The sequence below is a fragment of the Megalops cyprinoides genome, chromosome 7 (assembly GCF_013368585.1).
Source record: "Megalops cyprinoides isolate fMegCyp1 chromosome 7, fMegCyp1.pri, whole genome shotgun sequence".
Taxonomy (NCBI): Eukaryota; Metazoa; Chordata; class Actinopteri; order Elopiformes; family Megalopidae; genus Megalops; species Megalops cyprinoides.
Window position 1 is genome coordinate 30,104,555 of NC_050589.1, and position 17,451 is coordinate 30,122,005.

Sequence of the window (17,451 nt, forward strand, 5' to 3'; positions counted from 1 at the left end):
TCATGAGCACATAACATAACACATAGCCCATAACACTTCACAGTGTATTTGTATTTAAGTATTTGGTTAGACCAAGCACACATGGGGGGGCAATTAGAGTCCTGATTTACAAATGCTTTCTATTTCCAACAATACACTTTGTAATGGTTTTATGCTTTTCACACGTGTGCTTTAATTTAATCATTGCATTATAACTTAAATAATGCCCTGTTTATTCTATGTTAAAGCACTACACTTCTGAGAGTAACTGGATGCCCTGTAAAGAGGATGCCAGTACTGGACCTTGGACTGAGATCTCCACAGCACATTAAATTGAGCGTGTGCACATACGCACATGGATGTGCGAATCTGTGTGTGTGTGTGTGTGTGTGCACATGGGGAAACTTACTGCGGGGACCGGAGCCTGTGTCGAAGTAGGAGAAGAGGGTGTCCAGCTCATCGGGGCAGAACAGAGAGTCCCTGCGGAACTTTCTCTCCAGTGCAGTGGCAGCTAAGAATTATGGGTAAACAGGGGAGGAACTCAGAAACGCGGGTAGAACTCAAAAACCTACATCAGAAGCTGTTCGACCCAGTGAAGCTATGTGGCATGAATGTGTAATATCATGAGTGTTCTATTGAAATGCACTCAGTACTGAAGGCCTCATTAACAAACTCAGGTGTTGGAATGTATAGTTTTCAGCTGCACTATGGATGATGAACAGAACGGACTCAGAACATTGACTCTTTACAGCGCTTAACCTTAGAGCGTTATGGAGGCTGCAGCAAAGAGACAGAGATCTTGCTTGAACTAAACCAACCAATAAGAAGCTGTGTTGCTAAAACGCCTACCACTAAACTGGGGGTCACTGTGAAGTGGTCTGTAGGAGGAACGGGGTGGGGGGGTACCTGAGGAGAGATTGCCGGGTGACGCACTCCCGGGGTCTTGGCGGTATTTCCGCCGGGTCTTGGGTGCCCTGGTGGAGCTGTTGTGCCTCTGGCACTTCTTCACACTCCAGCGCCGTGACTTCCGCTCACCGTTCACCAGCGCCTCACCACCCGCCATCTTCTTCAGGAAGCGCTTCTCTACATACTTCGCCTTTATCCAGGCCTCCTTCTCCTGCCTGCCATGTGACCCGGGAGGAGAGAGTGCAACGACTATCTCAGACTACAGCAGGCATATCAATTAAATTACATTACTGGCTTTTAGCAGACGCTCTTATCCAGAGTGACGTACATAGGTTGCAATTGTTACCTGTTATTGATTTGTACAGCTGGATATTTGCTAAGGCAATTCTGGGTTAAATACCTTGCCAAGGGTACAGCAGCAGTACTCCAGCAGGGAGTCGATTCAGCAGCCTTTTGGTTACGAGCCCTGCACCTTACCACTATGCTACACTGCCACCCCATTGGCATCAGTGCAGCAATCTTCCCTGAGGGAGGCTCTCTCAACTGAAACTGTTGTGCATTTCATGGGTGCAGACAGATAATATCTGCAGGCACTGATCTAAGACAAGTTAAAGCTTTCTGCATCAAACTGTTGTTGCTGAAAGAGTGGATGGCTGCTCCCAGATCAGTGTTTTTGGATCACTGTCTACGCTGATCTGTTTAATTCACAGACAGTGGTCCTGCAATGCTCACCTTGAGCTGGAGGGCCCGGGCTTCTTCAGGCCGAGCTCCTCACATGTTCCCTCGTAGATGTGGTTGATGACGCTGTTTCCCAGCTCACACATAAGCTGCAGCAGACGAGAAAGAGGAGGGAGTTACAGAAAGCTCAATGTTCTAAACAGACACAGCGCTCACAATCCAAGTCCAGAGGTATGAACAGAAACACTACACACTTATGATTACCAACAGTAATCACACTGGTCAGCAGTGGTGGTGGTAGTGCTGTTTACCTTCAGTAACTCTGGTTCCCAGGAGTCCAGTGTGAGAGAGCGGACCTTGGAACAGTGCACACCCAAACTCCTGAAACGATGAGAGAGACACAGAGCATTAAGCAGCTGAGCCTGCAGAGGGAAGCCGGAGAACAGGCTTCAATGATGAACACCGGGACTCATGCCGATGCCTGGATCTAGGGCGCTGTCGGACTCCAACTTTCCAAGCAGATGAAAGTCGGGGGTACCGTTCAGCGGTGAAACGCTCAGATTCCTTCCTCCCCCACAAAACTCCCGCCGAGTATGACAGATAAAAGGCTCCTCTCCCCGGCCTACTCCGCTCTGAGACCTCAGGGCCTCCCCACCCTCGCTGTGAGATGGTACACCCGCAAAGTTATGCAACTCCTGCCTCTCACTGCCCCCCAATCGGGCTCTTCTCTTTTGCCCAGAGGACCAAATAAGCAGGCTGTCTGAAGGGAGAAGCCTTCAGAGCTGTGCTTTGGGGAAAAATATCCACTGAGAGGAAAGCAGAGGCATCGTGTTAAAAGTGCCAAAGACCAGAACATCCCTGGAGATCAGGGATGTGCTCGTCCTGTGGATGACCCCTCCGCCTCGCCGCCGTATCTGCGAGCTTCAATGATTCATGCAACAGCGACAGATGGAACATTTAGGTCTGGGAGCAGAAGGTACGGGCGCTGGACAGCCCTGCCGTAGTGTGATACAAAGAGCCGTGACACAAAATCAGTCGAAAGGCTCGCTTTTCATGTCCCATCGAGCGTTTCCCCGTGGAGGAAAGCGACATGCGGATGTCATCTCCTCTGTCGCACAGTGACACCAGTGCTCCCTCCTGAAGGCAGCACTCAGAGCTTCCGGAAATTTCTGCGGCCAATCTTTCCACCAGGTGGATCAATTAGAGGCCGAATCCGCGGGGATTAATCCCTTGGGAAACTGCCTGGCTGGCCGCACTGTCATGCAAATGAGCCCTCTACCCAGAGGCCCCCGTGCCTGGCTGGGTATCCGGGCAACCACGGCACCCCCCCAAAAAAACGGAAAGGATGAAAACCCTTGCCCGTCCATTTCTCCCTTCGAGTGGAGGCATTATTGAGCTCTGCGTGAGAAAGAGTGACCGCATGTTAAGCCATGAATATTCAACAGGTGGTCTGGAATGAGGGGGCGCTGATTACATAAACAGTGATAATCGCTGTTCTGAAACAAATGCCGCCAGCCCTTGAAAGTAGAAAAACACCATTGTTCGGATACTAGTGAAACCAAACTGATGGTGCAAGTGGGAGGGTGTCTAGTCACAACGCATAATCAGTGTCATTCTCGTGTCAACTGTAAAAAGTTTGACATGTAAAATGATTGATTCTTTTAACACTTCACATATTCTTAAATGTGATTTGATATTTTCTGTATGTACTTTTAATGTGGCCTTATTATATGCGGTTACATACCTTTGCTATGTAAGTTGCTCTGAATAAGAGTGTCTGCTGAATGACTCAGTGTAAAAGTAAACGTAATCTGATTTTGAGTGATTCTTCATCAAGGGCGTGGCACAGGGACGGTTAATGACCCTGAGAGTGCTGTCTCACCCACGTCATTACTTCTGCAATGAGTTCACATTGAGGAAATGAACGTGACTTAATCCTATCAGTGCCCACTGACGGTAATCTTTAATCGATCTTGTGTGGCGGAACACGCAGATTGAATTAAGTCGACTGGACAGGAGGGACGGAGTAAGGTCAGAAGGTCCAGGTGACACTGACGCCTCTTCAAGCCAACGTGTACACCGCAAGCAGCCTTCGGTGCAACCCCCAGTGACCCTCATTCAGCCGTGAGCATCATCATTCACAGTGATGACTACCACAGGAAACGGCACAGAAGAAGGAAGATTTATCAGCCCTTCAGAAAGCAGTTCTCACTTTCCTCCTCTGAGTCAGTCATACCGAGTTCACTGAGTCATTCACAATGGTAAAGAGCCAATTCACCGTAGCAGTCCAATCTTTCTGAATCTTATTTCATATGAGAACTATTTAGACTGGACTGTAGATTACCAAAAATCACTGAACTGTACAGGCCAGAACTAGACTGTTGTAGCCTTATCCTGTATCCTCTCATTACACACTAAACCACAAAAGCATATAAACATCACTGAAGTAGTGAGCTGGCTAACTGATTTATATTTATGCTCAATATATGTTCACTTTACATCAAAGAGGTCTCCAGACTGCTGCAATAATTCTGTGGTGAGCCATGGATAAATCAGGAAGAGAAATATAAACCCATATAAATGATCCAACATCAGTTCATGGAGAGTTCACTGAAGCTAACTGAGATGTAGTATTCATGACCCTGAGGATATTGGAACTGTTAAAAATACACCTGAAAAGTGTGTATAGCATATCACAACTGTGATCTTTGTGGTCACACCCCACTGAATGATTATCCCAGTAACATAGCAGTGTGCATCTGCCATCATTCCGGTAACACAGCAAGCATATTTGTGATCGTCCCCCATAACACAGCAGTGCATATCTGTGATCGTCCCCCATAACACAGCAGTGCGTATCTGTGATCGTCCCCCATAACACAGCAGTGCGTATCTGTGATCGTCCCCCATAACACAGCAGTGCGTATCTGTGATCGTCCCCCATAACACAGCAGTGCGTATCTGTGATCGTCCCCCATAACACAGCAGTGCGTATCTGTGATCGTCCCCCATAACACAGCAGTGTGTACCTGTGATCGTCCCCCATAACACAGCAGTGCGTATCTGTGATCGTCCCCCATAACACAGCAGTGTGTACCTGTGATCGTCCCCCATAACACAGCAGTGCATATCTGTGATCGTCCCCCATAACACAGCAGTGCGTATCTGTGATCGTCCCCCATAATACAGCAGTGTGTACCTGTGACGGTCTCGGTAACACAGCAGTGCGTACCTGTGATGGTCCCAGTAACACAGCAGTGTGTACCTGTGACGGTCCCAGTAACACAGCAGTGCGTATCTGTGATCGTCCCCCATAACACAGCAGTGTGTATCTGTAACGGTCTCAGTAACACAGCAGTGTGTATCTGTGACGGTCCCAGTAACACAGCAGTGTGTATCTGTGACGGTCCCAGTAACACAGCGGTGTGTACCTGTGACGGTCCCAGTAACACAGCAGTGTGTACCTGTGACGGTCCCAGTAACACAGCAGTGTGTACCTGTGTATGCCGGAGCACTCGATGCAGAGCAGGATGCCCAGGTTGATGCTGGCCCAGCGCGGGTCGGCCTGGCCGCAGTCGCAGCACTGCTCGTTGCCCGGGATACTCTGCACGCGCTGCAGGATGCTGTCCCCCCGCACGCTGCGCTCCCGCGGCTCGCTGGCCGAGTCGATGCTGCTGGTGGACGGGGAGGCCGTCCGGTCCAGACGCTGAAGAGGCACACAAAGGAGCGGTCAGTGGCGACACTTCGGCACTGGAGCCAATATTAGCCAATATGCCTGCCTTGCAACATCCTGCCCAAGTCCACACACTACTTTCTGCCTTTTGAATGTAAGCTATTGATTTAACTTGTGCCCTGAGGAAACTTGTCGATAGCTGAAACAACATTGGGAGCAGACAATGAAAGTGAGCTTGCCCTCATGAGAGGCCACAGAAAATGATCACACATAACAAACTAGGTGTCATCACTAAATCGTCTGAGCACGACAGGCAAACCGAGGGACAACCACAGAGTCCAAAGGAGTAAGGCACTCCTGGTTGCATTGCTGGGGAATCTGCAGTAATTGCATTATTGGGTCCATCTCAGTTCAGTGTTTCCCAGTTTCCAGCTGATGCTGCACTTTCTGAATCCCCCACAGGTAAGAGTGACAAACTGCGTCATTAAAAGTTCATTAAAAAGAACTGGAGGCGGTCAGTGAGAGAGCAGATAGATCATGCAGTCAGTGTGCGAGCCCTCGGACGGTGGGCGCTTGCGGCGCATAGGATGCTGGGAGCTGACCTCGATGCTGTAGTTGTCGGGGCTCTCTCTGTAGGCGGAGGCGATGCTGGCCTGCACAGCGTGGATCCAGGCCTGTCGCAGTTTCTCTGACTCTGCCTGTAGCATGCAGCTCCTGCAGAATACACATGCATTAGAGCACTGACACCTCAGATGGGCTCTCACTGATCCCCTTCCCCAAAAGACACTAATACCTTACATTACTCATGCGCACACAAGATAAATTACAGTAAAATACAAGCCTAATTCAGGCATAAAACTACATTCAAGTGCATGTTTTTCAAACAGTCAGCACAATAACCAATAAATTACACTGCTCCTTAAGCATCACTCTGCACCCCAGTACAACAAATGAGTTTATTGTTTTCTCATGTCAGGATCCTTGTATTATATTTATTTTCAGCTTGAAAGGAAAGCTGTACTTTGTGCCCTTAATGACAACTTTTGGGGGAAATATCTTGGGAGGAAAAGAACAATGGGAGCAGTGTGAGAAAATGACTGTTGCCACATTAAATATCTTCGAAATACTGATTTCTATGAAAATCATGGTGTGGGAACACTGTGGGACTTACTTAGTGGGGGAGACCACCTCGAAGCAGAACCTCCTCTCGATGTCCTCGCAGGGCTTGACCGAGCACAGCCGCAGGTCCTCCACCACCACCGTCAGCGAGTCCTGTGACAGGTAGGCCGGGGGTGTCAATCACAGAGAAACCCTGCCCCCTCCTAACATCATCACCAAGACCCCACAATCCGCTAAACTGCACTCAGCGCTGGAATGGATCCGCCCCCTCTCTCTACAGTCGCGCTGCTGGGAGTAGGCAGATCCATTATAAATATTAATATTATTTAATGTTTACTATTATTATTTTAAAATAATTTGATTAAAACAATATCTGCATAGGAGCACAGCATCTCTGCCTTTAACTGCATCCCTGCTGACTATACCACTGAGCCATCATATCCATACTCATATGTATATGAATATATATACTTCTGCAAGGTGGAGCTGCTTTAATTGTTCCATGCTTCCATACATGAACCTGATGCTCATTCTCTGTGTAGTTTACCTGGCCCCTTCCCTCACCTCGTCTTGTGAAACAACCCCAACCTCATTGCTAATGCCCTACACTTGAGGATACCTGGCCATATTGCAAACTCCTCCCAGCATTAATGCAATGCTGCAAGAATGTTACACAGCAGCTGTAAAAGCAGCTCCTGGCTCTCACGGATGCCTGCCGCAGTTGCATTTAACCCCTCAAGCCCCTGTGTAATCCTACATGGCCTTCCTCTCTGCCGAGAGACGGCAGAAGAGCTGCACTTGCCTTTAGCTTCTTCTGATACACCAGCTGGCTGTTCTGTATGGAGAACCACCGCCTGCGGAGAAAAAGATGAATAAAAGATACGTTAGATGGATATCCTTGGCAGCTATAGTGCCGCCTGCCGAGCCGAAATAACGTCACCCGCGCTGGCCCCTGCGGATGACCACAGAGCCGCCTGTGAGACTGCCTCCCCCAGGAGATCTGCTGCTCCGATAGGGGATACATCGAATGCGGGCTGAGATCACATCAAGCATCCTTTAAGGACAACGACATCAGGAGAGAGGGGGGAAACAGGGCAATCCATTTCATAGACACGCGAAGAGAGAATCAATCGCAGAATGGCCTGTGGGGGGGCTGTCTAATGGATCTGATGTGTGGAGTGGGTGGGATGGATCTCCGGTAAGCCATTACCCTTACGCCCCATGAATGAATGAGGAGCCCCTGCTCAGCAGAGGCTGGCTCCACAGCAATCGTGCATTCAACCGTCCACTAATGCTCCTCTCCTCAGGTGCCCTGCGCTATCGCCCACCAGCCTGTGTACTTCACGTGTACCTCACCCACTAACACTAATGTGCAGGTGCTGTGCTAAATCCGAGAAAGCGTGTTTTTAAACATTGTTACAGGTCCTTGTTAGCCTAACAGAGGCTAGTGGCTGTTTAGAATACATCACTGCAGAGTCTGCTTCCTTCAACCACTAATGATTGATTTATGTTCAATGAGCTGATGGGATTCTCAGGGCATCTTCCCACTTAAACCTCCAAGATGCAATTCAAACCAGTGCACACTTGCAGCCGTGTGCATACCCTGTAGGCAGACGTGATTGTAGGTTTTCCCAGAATTCCGTGCTCAGTGGGCCGGAGGAGCTCAGACCCACCTGTTCCACGTCTTGAAGGCGTTGCTGGCTCTCTTGAACAGGTACCCCTCCATCACCACGCCGTTGGGGGCGTCGACGTTGAACTCCACTTTGGTGTCGTCGTAGGAGAAATCCTGTGGAAAAACAAGGTCGGAGCGTGACAGTCAGCCCCCACTGTCCGTGCTTCCCCCCCGGTGCGTGATGCCATTGGTCTTATTGACTATGACCCCGAGAGGGCGTGTGAAGGTGTTTGTCTGAGAATGAGTTTAATTTTAGAGGATGTGTAGGAAGCGAGAGCTCTGTCCTACTGTTAAATTAGCATGCTTATTAGGCTAACACAAGCACACTCTGAAGAAAAGCCTTCCCACACACAGCCCATTGTCTCTGTGAGAGGCAAGCCAGGAAGAGAGCAACTGATTAAAATGGAGGCAGAAACACTGTGTGGTAACTGAAGAGGGACTTTCAATGTTTTGGGTAGGTCACACATTACAAACCTAAAGCTAACAGACAGTTTCTCAATGAAAAGATGGTTAAGATACATGACAAAGGTATACAGTTTGTGATGAACAAGATGGTTGCAACTGAGCTAGACCTCACCATTTGTACAGAATGACTGCATGACTGTGTGAAAATGACTCCTATCTCTAGATACCTAGACCATTGCATAATGCAGGTATATGATTTAGCAGACATGAATGAAAGGAAGATGCCCATTCATGTTTGTTTGCACTAAAACATTTCTGATGACATTTCAAGAGTGGCAACATGTGAAATATGCCAGGCACTATTGGAAGACTATCTGATCAGTAAAAAATCTGCCAGCCTATATTTCTTGTAAACTCCAAAAAGTGCCACAGGGAAAAGAATGGACAAAAAGCTATAAAACAGAACACATATGAATTCATTTGATAAAAGCTGTAACAATTTATTTCCTTTGAAGGATGTTTTTTTTATATATGATACACTGTATAATGGTACAGTTTAAGCAGCACACACAAACACATGCATACTAGCAAGGAAAAATAATCACACACACATTTTGCAAAACACCATGACATACTTTCTAGAAAGACACTTTGAAGACTGATTCACACCACCCTTTCGGAAATCCCACCAGTTTTGTTGACTTGAGTGACGCAAATAGTTGCATAACCATCTGACTCCAACCAAAGTGTTCCCACTGTCTATATTTCATTATTTCTCAGTTACCTTCCCATTTTTATATAAATCACAGCAGTCTGATTCATTTATGTGACCTGGAAACAATTTCATTTCTCAGTTGGGGTATAAAACCTTAAAGATAAGCCTTTCCCTGTTGTTTTTTTATCTATTGGCCTACATTTCCAAACTAGAATGAAAAAATAATATTTTAAAAAAGCCCCCAAAAAAAGGCCCCTCGTGCCCGTCCTTCTTTAATAACTCATCTCAGTGTTCTGTGGGGGATCTCCTTTAATGCAGTGTACACACTGTTCAAATTGCTGAACCGCCGTGTGATGCTGGCCATCTATCTCCCCAATGAATTCCCCCCTCCCCTCCCCTTTTCCCCATGTTGCGTAACAGCCCCATCGTAGCACTGTGGTGAAAGGGCCTTTGAGACCCGCCAGCACCGCCTGGGCCAGGGGCCGTATATCACAGCCAAGTACGGCTGAAACCACTCTCTCCCGCCCCTCTCATGGAGATTGATATTTCCCTTATAGCTTGGCCACGGATCCATAAATCTACGGATTCATAAATGGATAAAAGGGTGTTTTTGCGTTACAGGCAGCGGGAAACTGGAAGCAGCTGGGCAGACACGCGAGCGCAGTCCGCCTGCCCAGGTGAGGAGGGGCCCAGCTCCCATCTGCAGAGCTGCCTGACCTTTGCGCCCCGAGGCCAGGCACTGTTGAGGGTGCCCACAGTGCTCTGAGAATCAGGAGCCGGAGCAGCGAGTAACCTTCAGCTCTGAGACACATTACACTTGAAATGCTGGCAGGCGCTATACGTCTTTCTTTTCATGGACAAAAGCTACCATCTCACATCAAGTTTGGAGGACTCAGTTGATGCCACTAATGAATGATGTCAGAGCCCAGGACTTGAGGGATTTCCAGACCACATGTGCTGGTTGCACATCATTATTTTAGATACTGGTGCTTGCCTGCAGCAAAAATAGGACAACCAAATTCACCCACTGCCAGCCACTTGATTCGATAGGACAGAGTTAGGTCAGTAGTAAGATGGTTTCTTGCAACCGTTTGGTTAGGGTCAGCTATTAAGCAAATGGCTGCAGATGCTACAAATGACATCACCCATTTACTTCCCTCAGAGTAAACAACATAATGTTGCTTACATAATATTATAAGACTTTGTGGGTGAAAATTCATGCCAGTAACACGATTACAGATGCACTTCATTCACCTGCAATTTTACAAAGATAAAAAAAAAACTATTTTTGCTATTGGCTTGTTTGGAATGAAGGGAACAAAAGCTTTTCAGGAGTAAGGAGAGACCTATTCCCCTATTAACTGATGACAATAACATACAGATTTCATACAACTGGCCGTGTATACAATTAAAGTTTGAGATACAAAACATTTTTGCAGACATTACTGCTTGTTACGGATTTTCAAAATGGTAAGAAAAATCAACTTTAGTTAAATGTTTGTTACATATGTGCTGGTTTAATGCACTCACTCATTTAAACGATCTTTAAAATACTAGTGAAGCGGCTGATAAATGCGCTAGCAGTCAGACATTTGTCAGATGCGACGGAGTCTGGAATGCGGTACCCTCCCTCAGTTTCACAAAAGGAGTTTAACAGTTTCATTCACCTGCTCCACGTTTCCTAATCCCAACCTTTTAACTCAAGCAAACAACCCCTGGTGACTGTGAGCGTGTTTATTCATCTTGAATGTTGTAAGAAAAGCTAAGCAGTAAGAGACAGCATGACGAACTGGAACGAAGCCGGGAGGACTACTGATTCAGTGCAACGTTGAAATTGCATGGTGAAAAGACTAATATTACTTTTAGGGCAAACAGACGTAACACTGTCATTACAATCTGCAACACTGGTTTCTATGCCACCACACACACATAGAGATACACAGATAGACTGTAGGTTTCAATCCTGCAGCACTGAATTCTTCAACATACGAAGAAAAAGACAATAAAATACCCATTCTGCAGGCAACAATGTTTTTCATTGAGTTTCAACTTCAAGCACTTAATTTATTAATCGAATTACACAAATGTCAAACAAACTCATATTTTAAATCAGAAACATCATTACGGTTTGCTGCCAAAATTACAGCTAAACACTTTTGCAAGCTGGTGTCATTATGGTAAAAAATCAGCAATATATTTGTAAACATTCATCTAGCACAACATTTCAACATTGTAGATGGGTGTACTACACATATTTTAAAAACAAGCGATAACATACAAAATATAATAAGTCAACCAACAACCCACCTGCGTGTAGTCAAATCTGCCGAATATCTTCATTTTTACAACTTTAGATAACCCGATAGCATTCGAAGCAATAACGTACTTTACAAAACAGAATCAGACAAAATCATGGAGGATTCCCAGTGTATCCGAGAAAGGCATCCAAAATCCTCCGATGCTGAGAAAGAGGCGATGCTTCCGAAGTGACTGCACATCAGCGCCGCTGCAGTGTTAATGCCTACGCGGACGCGCGCACAGTCCACAACCACCTGCTTGCTGCCTTACGCCGCGGCTCGCGCTTTAGAGAAGCTTATTCTAAAGCTAATTATAATACAGCTGTCATTTTAAGCTCTCTGTATAGCACTGCAAAAGCCGTAGTGCTAACTTCAATAAAAATCACAGCTCCTGCTAATACCGCCGCTGTTTGGCCAATTTACGACACCCTGTCCTCCACCCCAACCGCACTCCAATGCCCCAGCGCTCTGCACGTCATTGGTCAGCGCAAAATCTCACTTTAGGAATTACGGGAGTCCATCTGGCTGCCAGTGCACAACGGCATTCTTGGTTAATCAAGCAAACTTCATTGCTCCTCGCAAGCCGCTGAGCTTTTATTCTTTCTCAACCCTCAAAAGAAAGTAAAAAAAAAAATCACACCACTGCCCTGAATTACATAAATCTTTCAAGGCAGACCTTATTCATTTACCATAGGCAATACATTTGACAGTTACACCGTTCACTTAAACGAGTGACTGCGTTGCGGTTTAGAACTTACCTGTAAAATCCTACAGATAATACACTTCAGATAAGACTGAGGCACATTTTATGTTGAGTGAAAGAAAACCGTTGAGAACAGAAACTACAGAATCTATGTCAGTGACGTTTTGAGATGAAAAAGCTAGGCTCTGTTTACAAGCCTGAACTACAAAAGCTATCATCCATTTTTAATAAATAGAAGGCTTGGACAAGAAAAATGAATACTAATGAATTATTCATCATTTTGACAAGAAAAATGAGGACTTCTGGGTCGAAATGCAACTGAAATCATAAGCTACTTTTTGGGTATTACAGCATGTTGGCAACAATTAGCACTATTGTCTTACTGTATTATATTATAATATAGGCTATACAGACACTTTGTGTGTGATTTATAGGACAAATATGTATATAAAATATATTTTTCAAATATATCATATTGTTATTGGGTGCAGATTTATATATTTAAATTACATTTGTGATTAAAGATCAGAAATGTACTCTTCACTTTAACCACCCACCACCTCAAAAAAAAAGAGTGTGCAGATGCTGAAATTTCAGTGAAGCAAAGGGAAACTAAAGATTCCATTACTCCAGGAGGGAGTTGCAGTGAGACTGGGCATGAACACAGTCAAGGCCAGGAAAAGAGGCAGATGTCCCCATGTCAAGACGGAGGGGTGCGGGGTGGGGGCTGAGGCATACAGGGAAGAGGTACCCTTCAGGATAGAGTCAATCAGACTCACGTTGTAGTCACATTGTCATCCATGACAAAGAGCAAGCCTGTTACAGGCAGGTCTGTAGCTCGGGCCGTGTAGCTACGCTGATGGATCTTGACCCTGACAGATTAGAAACTGCTATCAGGTTGGCTGTCCCCAATGAAGGAGGAAAGCAGCGTGCAAGACACTTCTTAGCCCTTTATTTTCTTCTTTAAACCTATGGAAAACGGCCCATGGTTGACGAAGTTGCGTCATGGACATGTGCGCTTAACGACGAGGGCCTCCCACTTTACGCTGTGCCCTCAGTCGCCCAACGTGCCTTCCGGCCGCTAAGCTCATTAGTGATTTTCCCAGCTGCTCCCTCACCCTCAAAGAGCGGAGAGGAGCCGCACCTCTGGGGGCTGTGTTCAGTAATCCTGCTGGGCACTGCACCTGAGCCAGCCCTCCCCTGTCATTATGCTCCTCGGGACCTCTTCAGCTCACCAGCCCTATCAGCTAATCTACTGCGTTCGGACACTGCTGTCCACATCACGTTTCTGCAGGTAAAAGCACTCATTTTGCAGCACTCGACTGGTTAATTTAATTTCACTTCCTTAGATTGTTGGGGTGATCTGAAATGCAGAGTGATAAATGTGCATTCATCTGCAGTACTCTTCCTCTCGCGGCCCACTGTTTGGAAACACAATCTTCGAAAATGTGCCCACAAGCACTCCTGTCACATGCTTAATTTAGAGCTCCCTAAGGGCACTCACCTCCAGCCTGCCAGGCCAAAGACCACTGCAGTCAAAGATGACATACATTATAGATCGAATGAAACATATGCTGGAGCGCGGCAGTGCAAAACGCCGCATGTGCGTGATGCATTCTTGCGACATCCCTTCCTTTTAGACGGTACACAAAGAAAATGGGCTCCCTCCTTTTTTTCCACCATCAATAATGCATGCATATGGGCTACTATTACTCAAATCCTTCTAACACGTTGATGGGTGTTAAAGTGGCTCCCAATATTTTCACAGCAATCAGAGCACAGGTTGGAACACACAGCCTTAGTTATTTGATGTTACGTTACATTCAGGAAAGTTAAGTAGAGTATTCAGAGTATCTAAATAATAATAATAAATAATGATAAAATAAAGCAGAACCTATGGATATTGAACCCATGCGTACAGTATAGTTCTCCGTGTGCTTAAAAAGGACACCTTGTACATGATGCTAATGGGAACTGGGAAGTAAAACATGGGTTTTATAACAGGAGATTCCACTTTGCTGACAGTGTTACGACAGTGCTTGATCTGTTGGCAGCTAATCAAATCAAGATTACAAAAATATCAAAGTATTTAATATTTCAAAACATAGCCATCTTTGCCAGAAAATCAATTTATTCTGCAGTGATGTAATAAGATTGAAATTCAAGAACTGAAATGGCTTGTGCTGACGCAAAACAGCCAGATATAAAGGTTCCTTCAATGTCAAGTAAATGACTGACTGCTTCGTGTCCCAGAATGCAAGGTTCTACTTCTACATAGTCTAATTACACATCTTCCCTGTTCTGTGGGGTTGTCTCAAAAAACCTGCCTTTACTAACCTGTGAAATGATGAACAGAAGCAATAACAAATAAACCTGGATTCAGTGTGTGCAAGACACAAAATGAGGACACACAGCATGCAATAGAAGGTTAACACTCCCTACAAACCATTCATTTGCCCTCACTGTGTTGGTAGGCAGTGAGAGATGGGGTGTCATCTTATTACAGCTGCAAGCAGCAACTGTGTGTTGTATTAGCGTGGGTGGCCAACACGACTCAGACAAAAAAACCAGCGCCTGCTGTTTCTGTGACTGGTCAAAAGTTGTCCAGTGAGCTACAAATGATCCAAACTCATGCATGCAGGGTTTGGTCCCGAACATCACTCCTTAGACCAGACTGCAGCGCGCTATTGGCAGGGGAATGAGGTCCAGCTTATGCAACATTGGCTCTAACAAATTTTATGTATTAATGGGAGACTTGTAGCTGTTGGAGTCCTGAACATGTAAAACTCTCCTGTCTTCAAATATTTTTAAAAATACAGTCTAACTATAACTCTGACTAAAGAAAATCTGGGATTACATTTTTGACCAAAAAGAACAAAACAAAAGAGACATTCATTGCTTAATTGTTTGTGTGTGTGTGTGTGTGTGTGTGTGTGTGTGTGTGTATGGCTGTTTTTGTATACAACTAATCCTCAACACTGAACTGCAAGTGGGTGGACTAAAAATTTTGCTGGTAGACTGTAACAGCATCTGTATTCTCATGTGACACTATTAAACCATTTTGCCAACCCTTAAAGAAGACCCCTGAGCTCTTTGGAAAGGGGAAGCTTGTGCTGCACCTGTTCCACAGACCTCTTGACGCACTATCCTGGACACACCTGGTGGACAGACTATGCTCTGCTGCCACATGGCCCAGACAGTTGGTGGCACCTATTAAGCAGCCAATTCTGGCACGACCCGCTTGTTTGTGGCTTCCATAAATTCCCCTGCTTTGGTGCCATCTGCCGAGGTGACAGTGGCATCACGCGCCTACACCTCCCCTGGCAACCCCAACCCCACCCTGTGGCCCAGGCCAGTTCCTTGTCCTTTATCCCCCCCCCCCTCTCCATTTAGCACTCCTCACACTGTCATCCTGGGATACTCTTACTATGGGACCCCATTGGTTTTTGCCCTGCATGGTTAACACTGTACCTGCAGGAAAGTGTGAATTGCATTGTGAAAGCCTATCAGGTCTTTAGCACTGCTAATGTTGATGCTGTCACACAACATTATCGTACAGTAACACCGTATTGTGAAGCATGGTGTATTTAGAACAGAACACTATTATAGCCCACAGTATGTCTTAATCCTTTCCTCACACCAGCAGTTCAGTATTGGCTGGGAGAAATCCAGATTCAAACTTAAACCAATCAGGATCTTGGATTTCCAGACATTCACAAATTTTGGAACTATTAATGATTGCTTTGTAATTTGTACAACGGAACTGTTGACATACATATAAAACGTAGTTTATGCTTTGTGCTGTCATTTGTTCATGATAAAAACTGAACAGGCATGGCTCAATGGCTGAGATAACTTTGATGGCTTGGCTTCTAATCAGTAGTTCCTGTCACTACAGGAACCCCCAGCCTACGCAGGGAGTTCATCAGTAAGTCAGTCAGCCCAGCAGTCAGTGAGTAAGTGAAGGACATTTCTGTGTCTTGGGCTGTGTCCTTCAGCCACAGCAAAATATGCAAATATACCATATGTGTGGTAATTGGTCATCTTTTTATTAGTGTTTTGATTTTAACTGTTTTGAACGTTATGATTGTGCTTCTCCTATCACCACTGATGGATTTGTATATGTGTAAAGGTGGAGGTACGTCACAGAGTCTTACGTCATACAATCTGATCTGAAAAAAAAAAAATCTGATTATAGTGATTTGGATCTGATTAGAACTGAGCACCCATGCCTTCAAAAAAGACCAAACCATAGACTCAGCACATACCAGTTTGGGCCTCAGGTTAGGGTTAGGGTTAGGCTTAGCGTGTGCTGTGCTATGACTGTGTAGACTGTGGAATTTAGTGAATTTATACAGTTAAGAAGAACCGTGTCATGAGAGCTGTTACAGTTCAGTCGGCTGTGATCTTGATCAGAGACGCACGCACCACCTAAAAATAGCTTTCCAATTCGCAGACCAAGTTCAAAAGCGGCAGGCGGCAGGAGTGATGTCTTGTTTTTATGAAGTTGAGCAGGTGTGAGAGAGGGTGGAAGTGGAGTGCAACAGACAGTGTTCCTCTGTTAAAAACCTGGTTAAAAATGAATGGTCCCTCTCATGGCTTGACAGTTACACTTTCACTGTCTCGGAGAGCACTTTATTTCTCGCCCGCTGCTGTAAAGTGGTGGTGGGGAAGGGGGGCATTCTCTATTGTTCTTACAAGGCTATGGTATATGTTTCCAGTGTAAAGAGGAGAGGAAAAACAAATCTGTGTTTCATTTAACACTTTCAAATGGGGGCACGCGAGGGAGGCAGACAGCAAGACAGAGGCCGAACTGTCTGCTGTATTGCAGTTCTGCTTTCAATGATGCCATTCCTCACTCTTTACTTTGCGGGAAGGAGCTGCAGATAACCGCTATGTAAATCTGTGCTGTATATACACATTTTGTATTTATTCACAGATCTATTTCGTGGCAGGGGAAATCCAGACACTGAATGCTGGTATGTACGAGTAACACAGGTATTATGCAAATGTTAAAAGGCATCAGTGGTGGTCTAGGCAGAAACCACCTGGACTGCTAGACTCCCAGAACTTATAAATCTGCTTTATAAGGGGCACTCAGCTAGTGCACAGCTCCCAGGATATCATTTTGAATACTTAGTGGTTTCCTTTTTCCAGAAGACTTAAGATCACCTCTTATTGGGCTTATCGGACAAAAAACCTTTATCAACATGACCTCAGACAGGAAACATAGCTTCTCTTTCCAGAAGCGGGGCTATGGCCTTTTGCAACAGATTGGGCCTAAATGACAAGACCTAGAACGAG

The 17,451-nt window shown here is 45.7% G+C and overlaps 1 protein-coding gene across 1 annotated transcript in view; it reads right to left on the reverse strand.

The window, feature by feature from the left end:
- LOC118780555 (arf-GAP with coiled-coil, ANK repeat and PH domain-containing protein 3-like) overlaps positions 1–17,451 on the reverse strand; it is a 91,696-nt gene that overhangs the window by 12,523 nt on the left and 61,722 nt on the right. The window contains exons 11-19 of the mRNA XM_036533120.1: positions 8,029–8,141; positions 7,158–7,209; positions 6,408–6,508; positions 5,839–5,950; positions 5,061–5,269; positions 1,875–1,944; positions 1,618–1,712; positions 886–1,100; positions 389–490 (exon numbers count right to left, since the gene is read on the reverse strand). Coding sequence (XP_036389013.1) covers positions 389–490; positions 886–1,100; positions 1,618–1,712; positions 1,875–1,944; positions 5,061–5,269; positions 5,839–5,950; positions 6,408–6,508; positions 7,158–7,209; positions 8,029–8,141 — 1,069 coding nt within the window. The remainder of the gene's footprint in view (positions 1–388; positions 491–885; positions 1,101–1,617; positions 1,713–1,874; positions 1,945–5,060; positions 5,270–5,838; positions 5,951–6,407; positions 6,509–7,157; positions 7,210–8,028; positions 8,142–17,451) is intronic.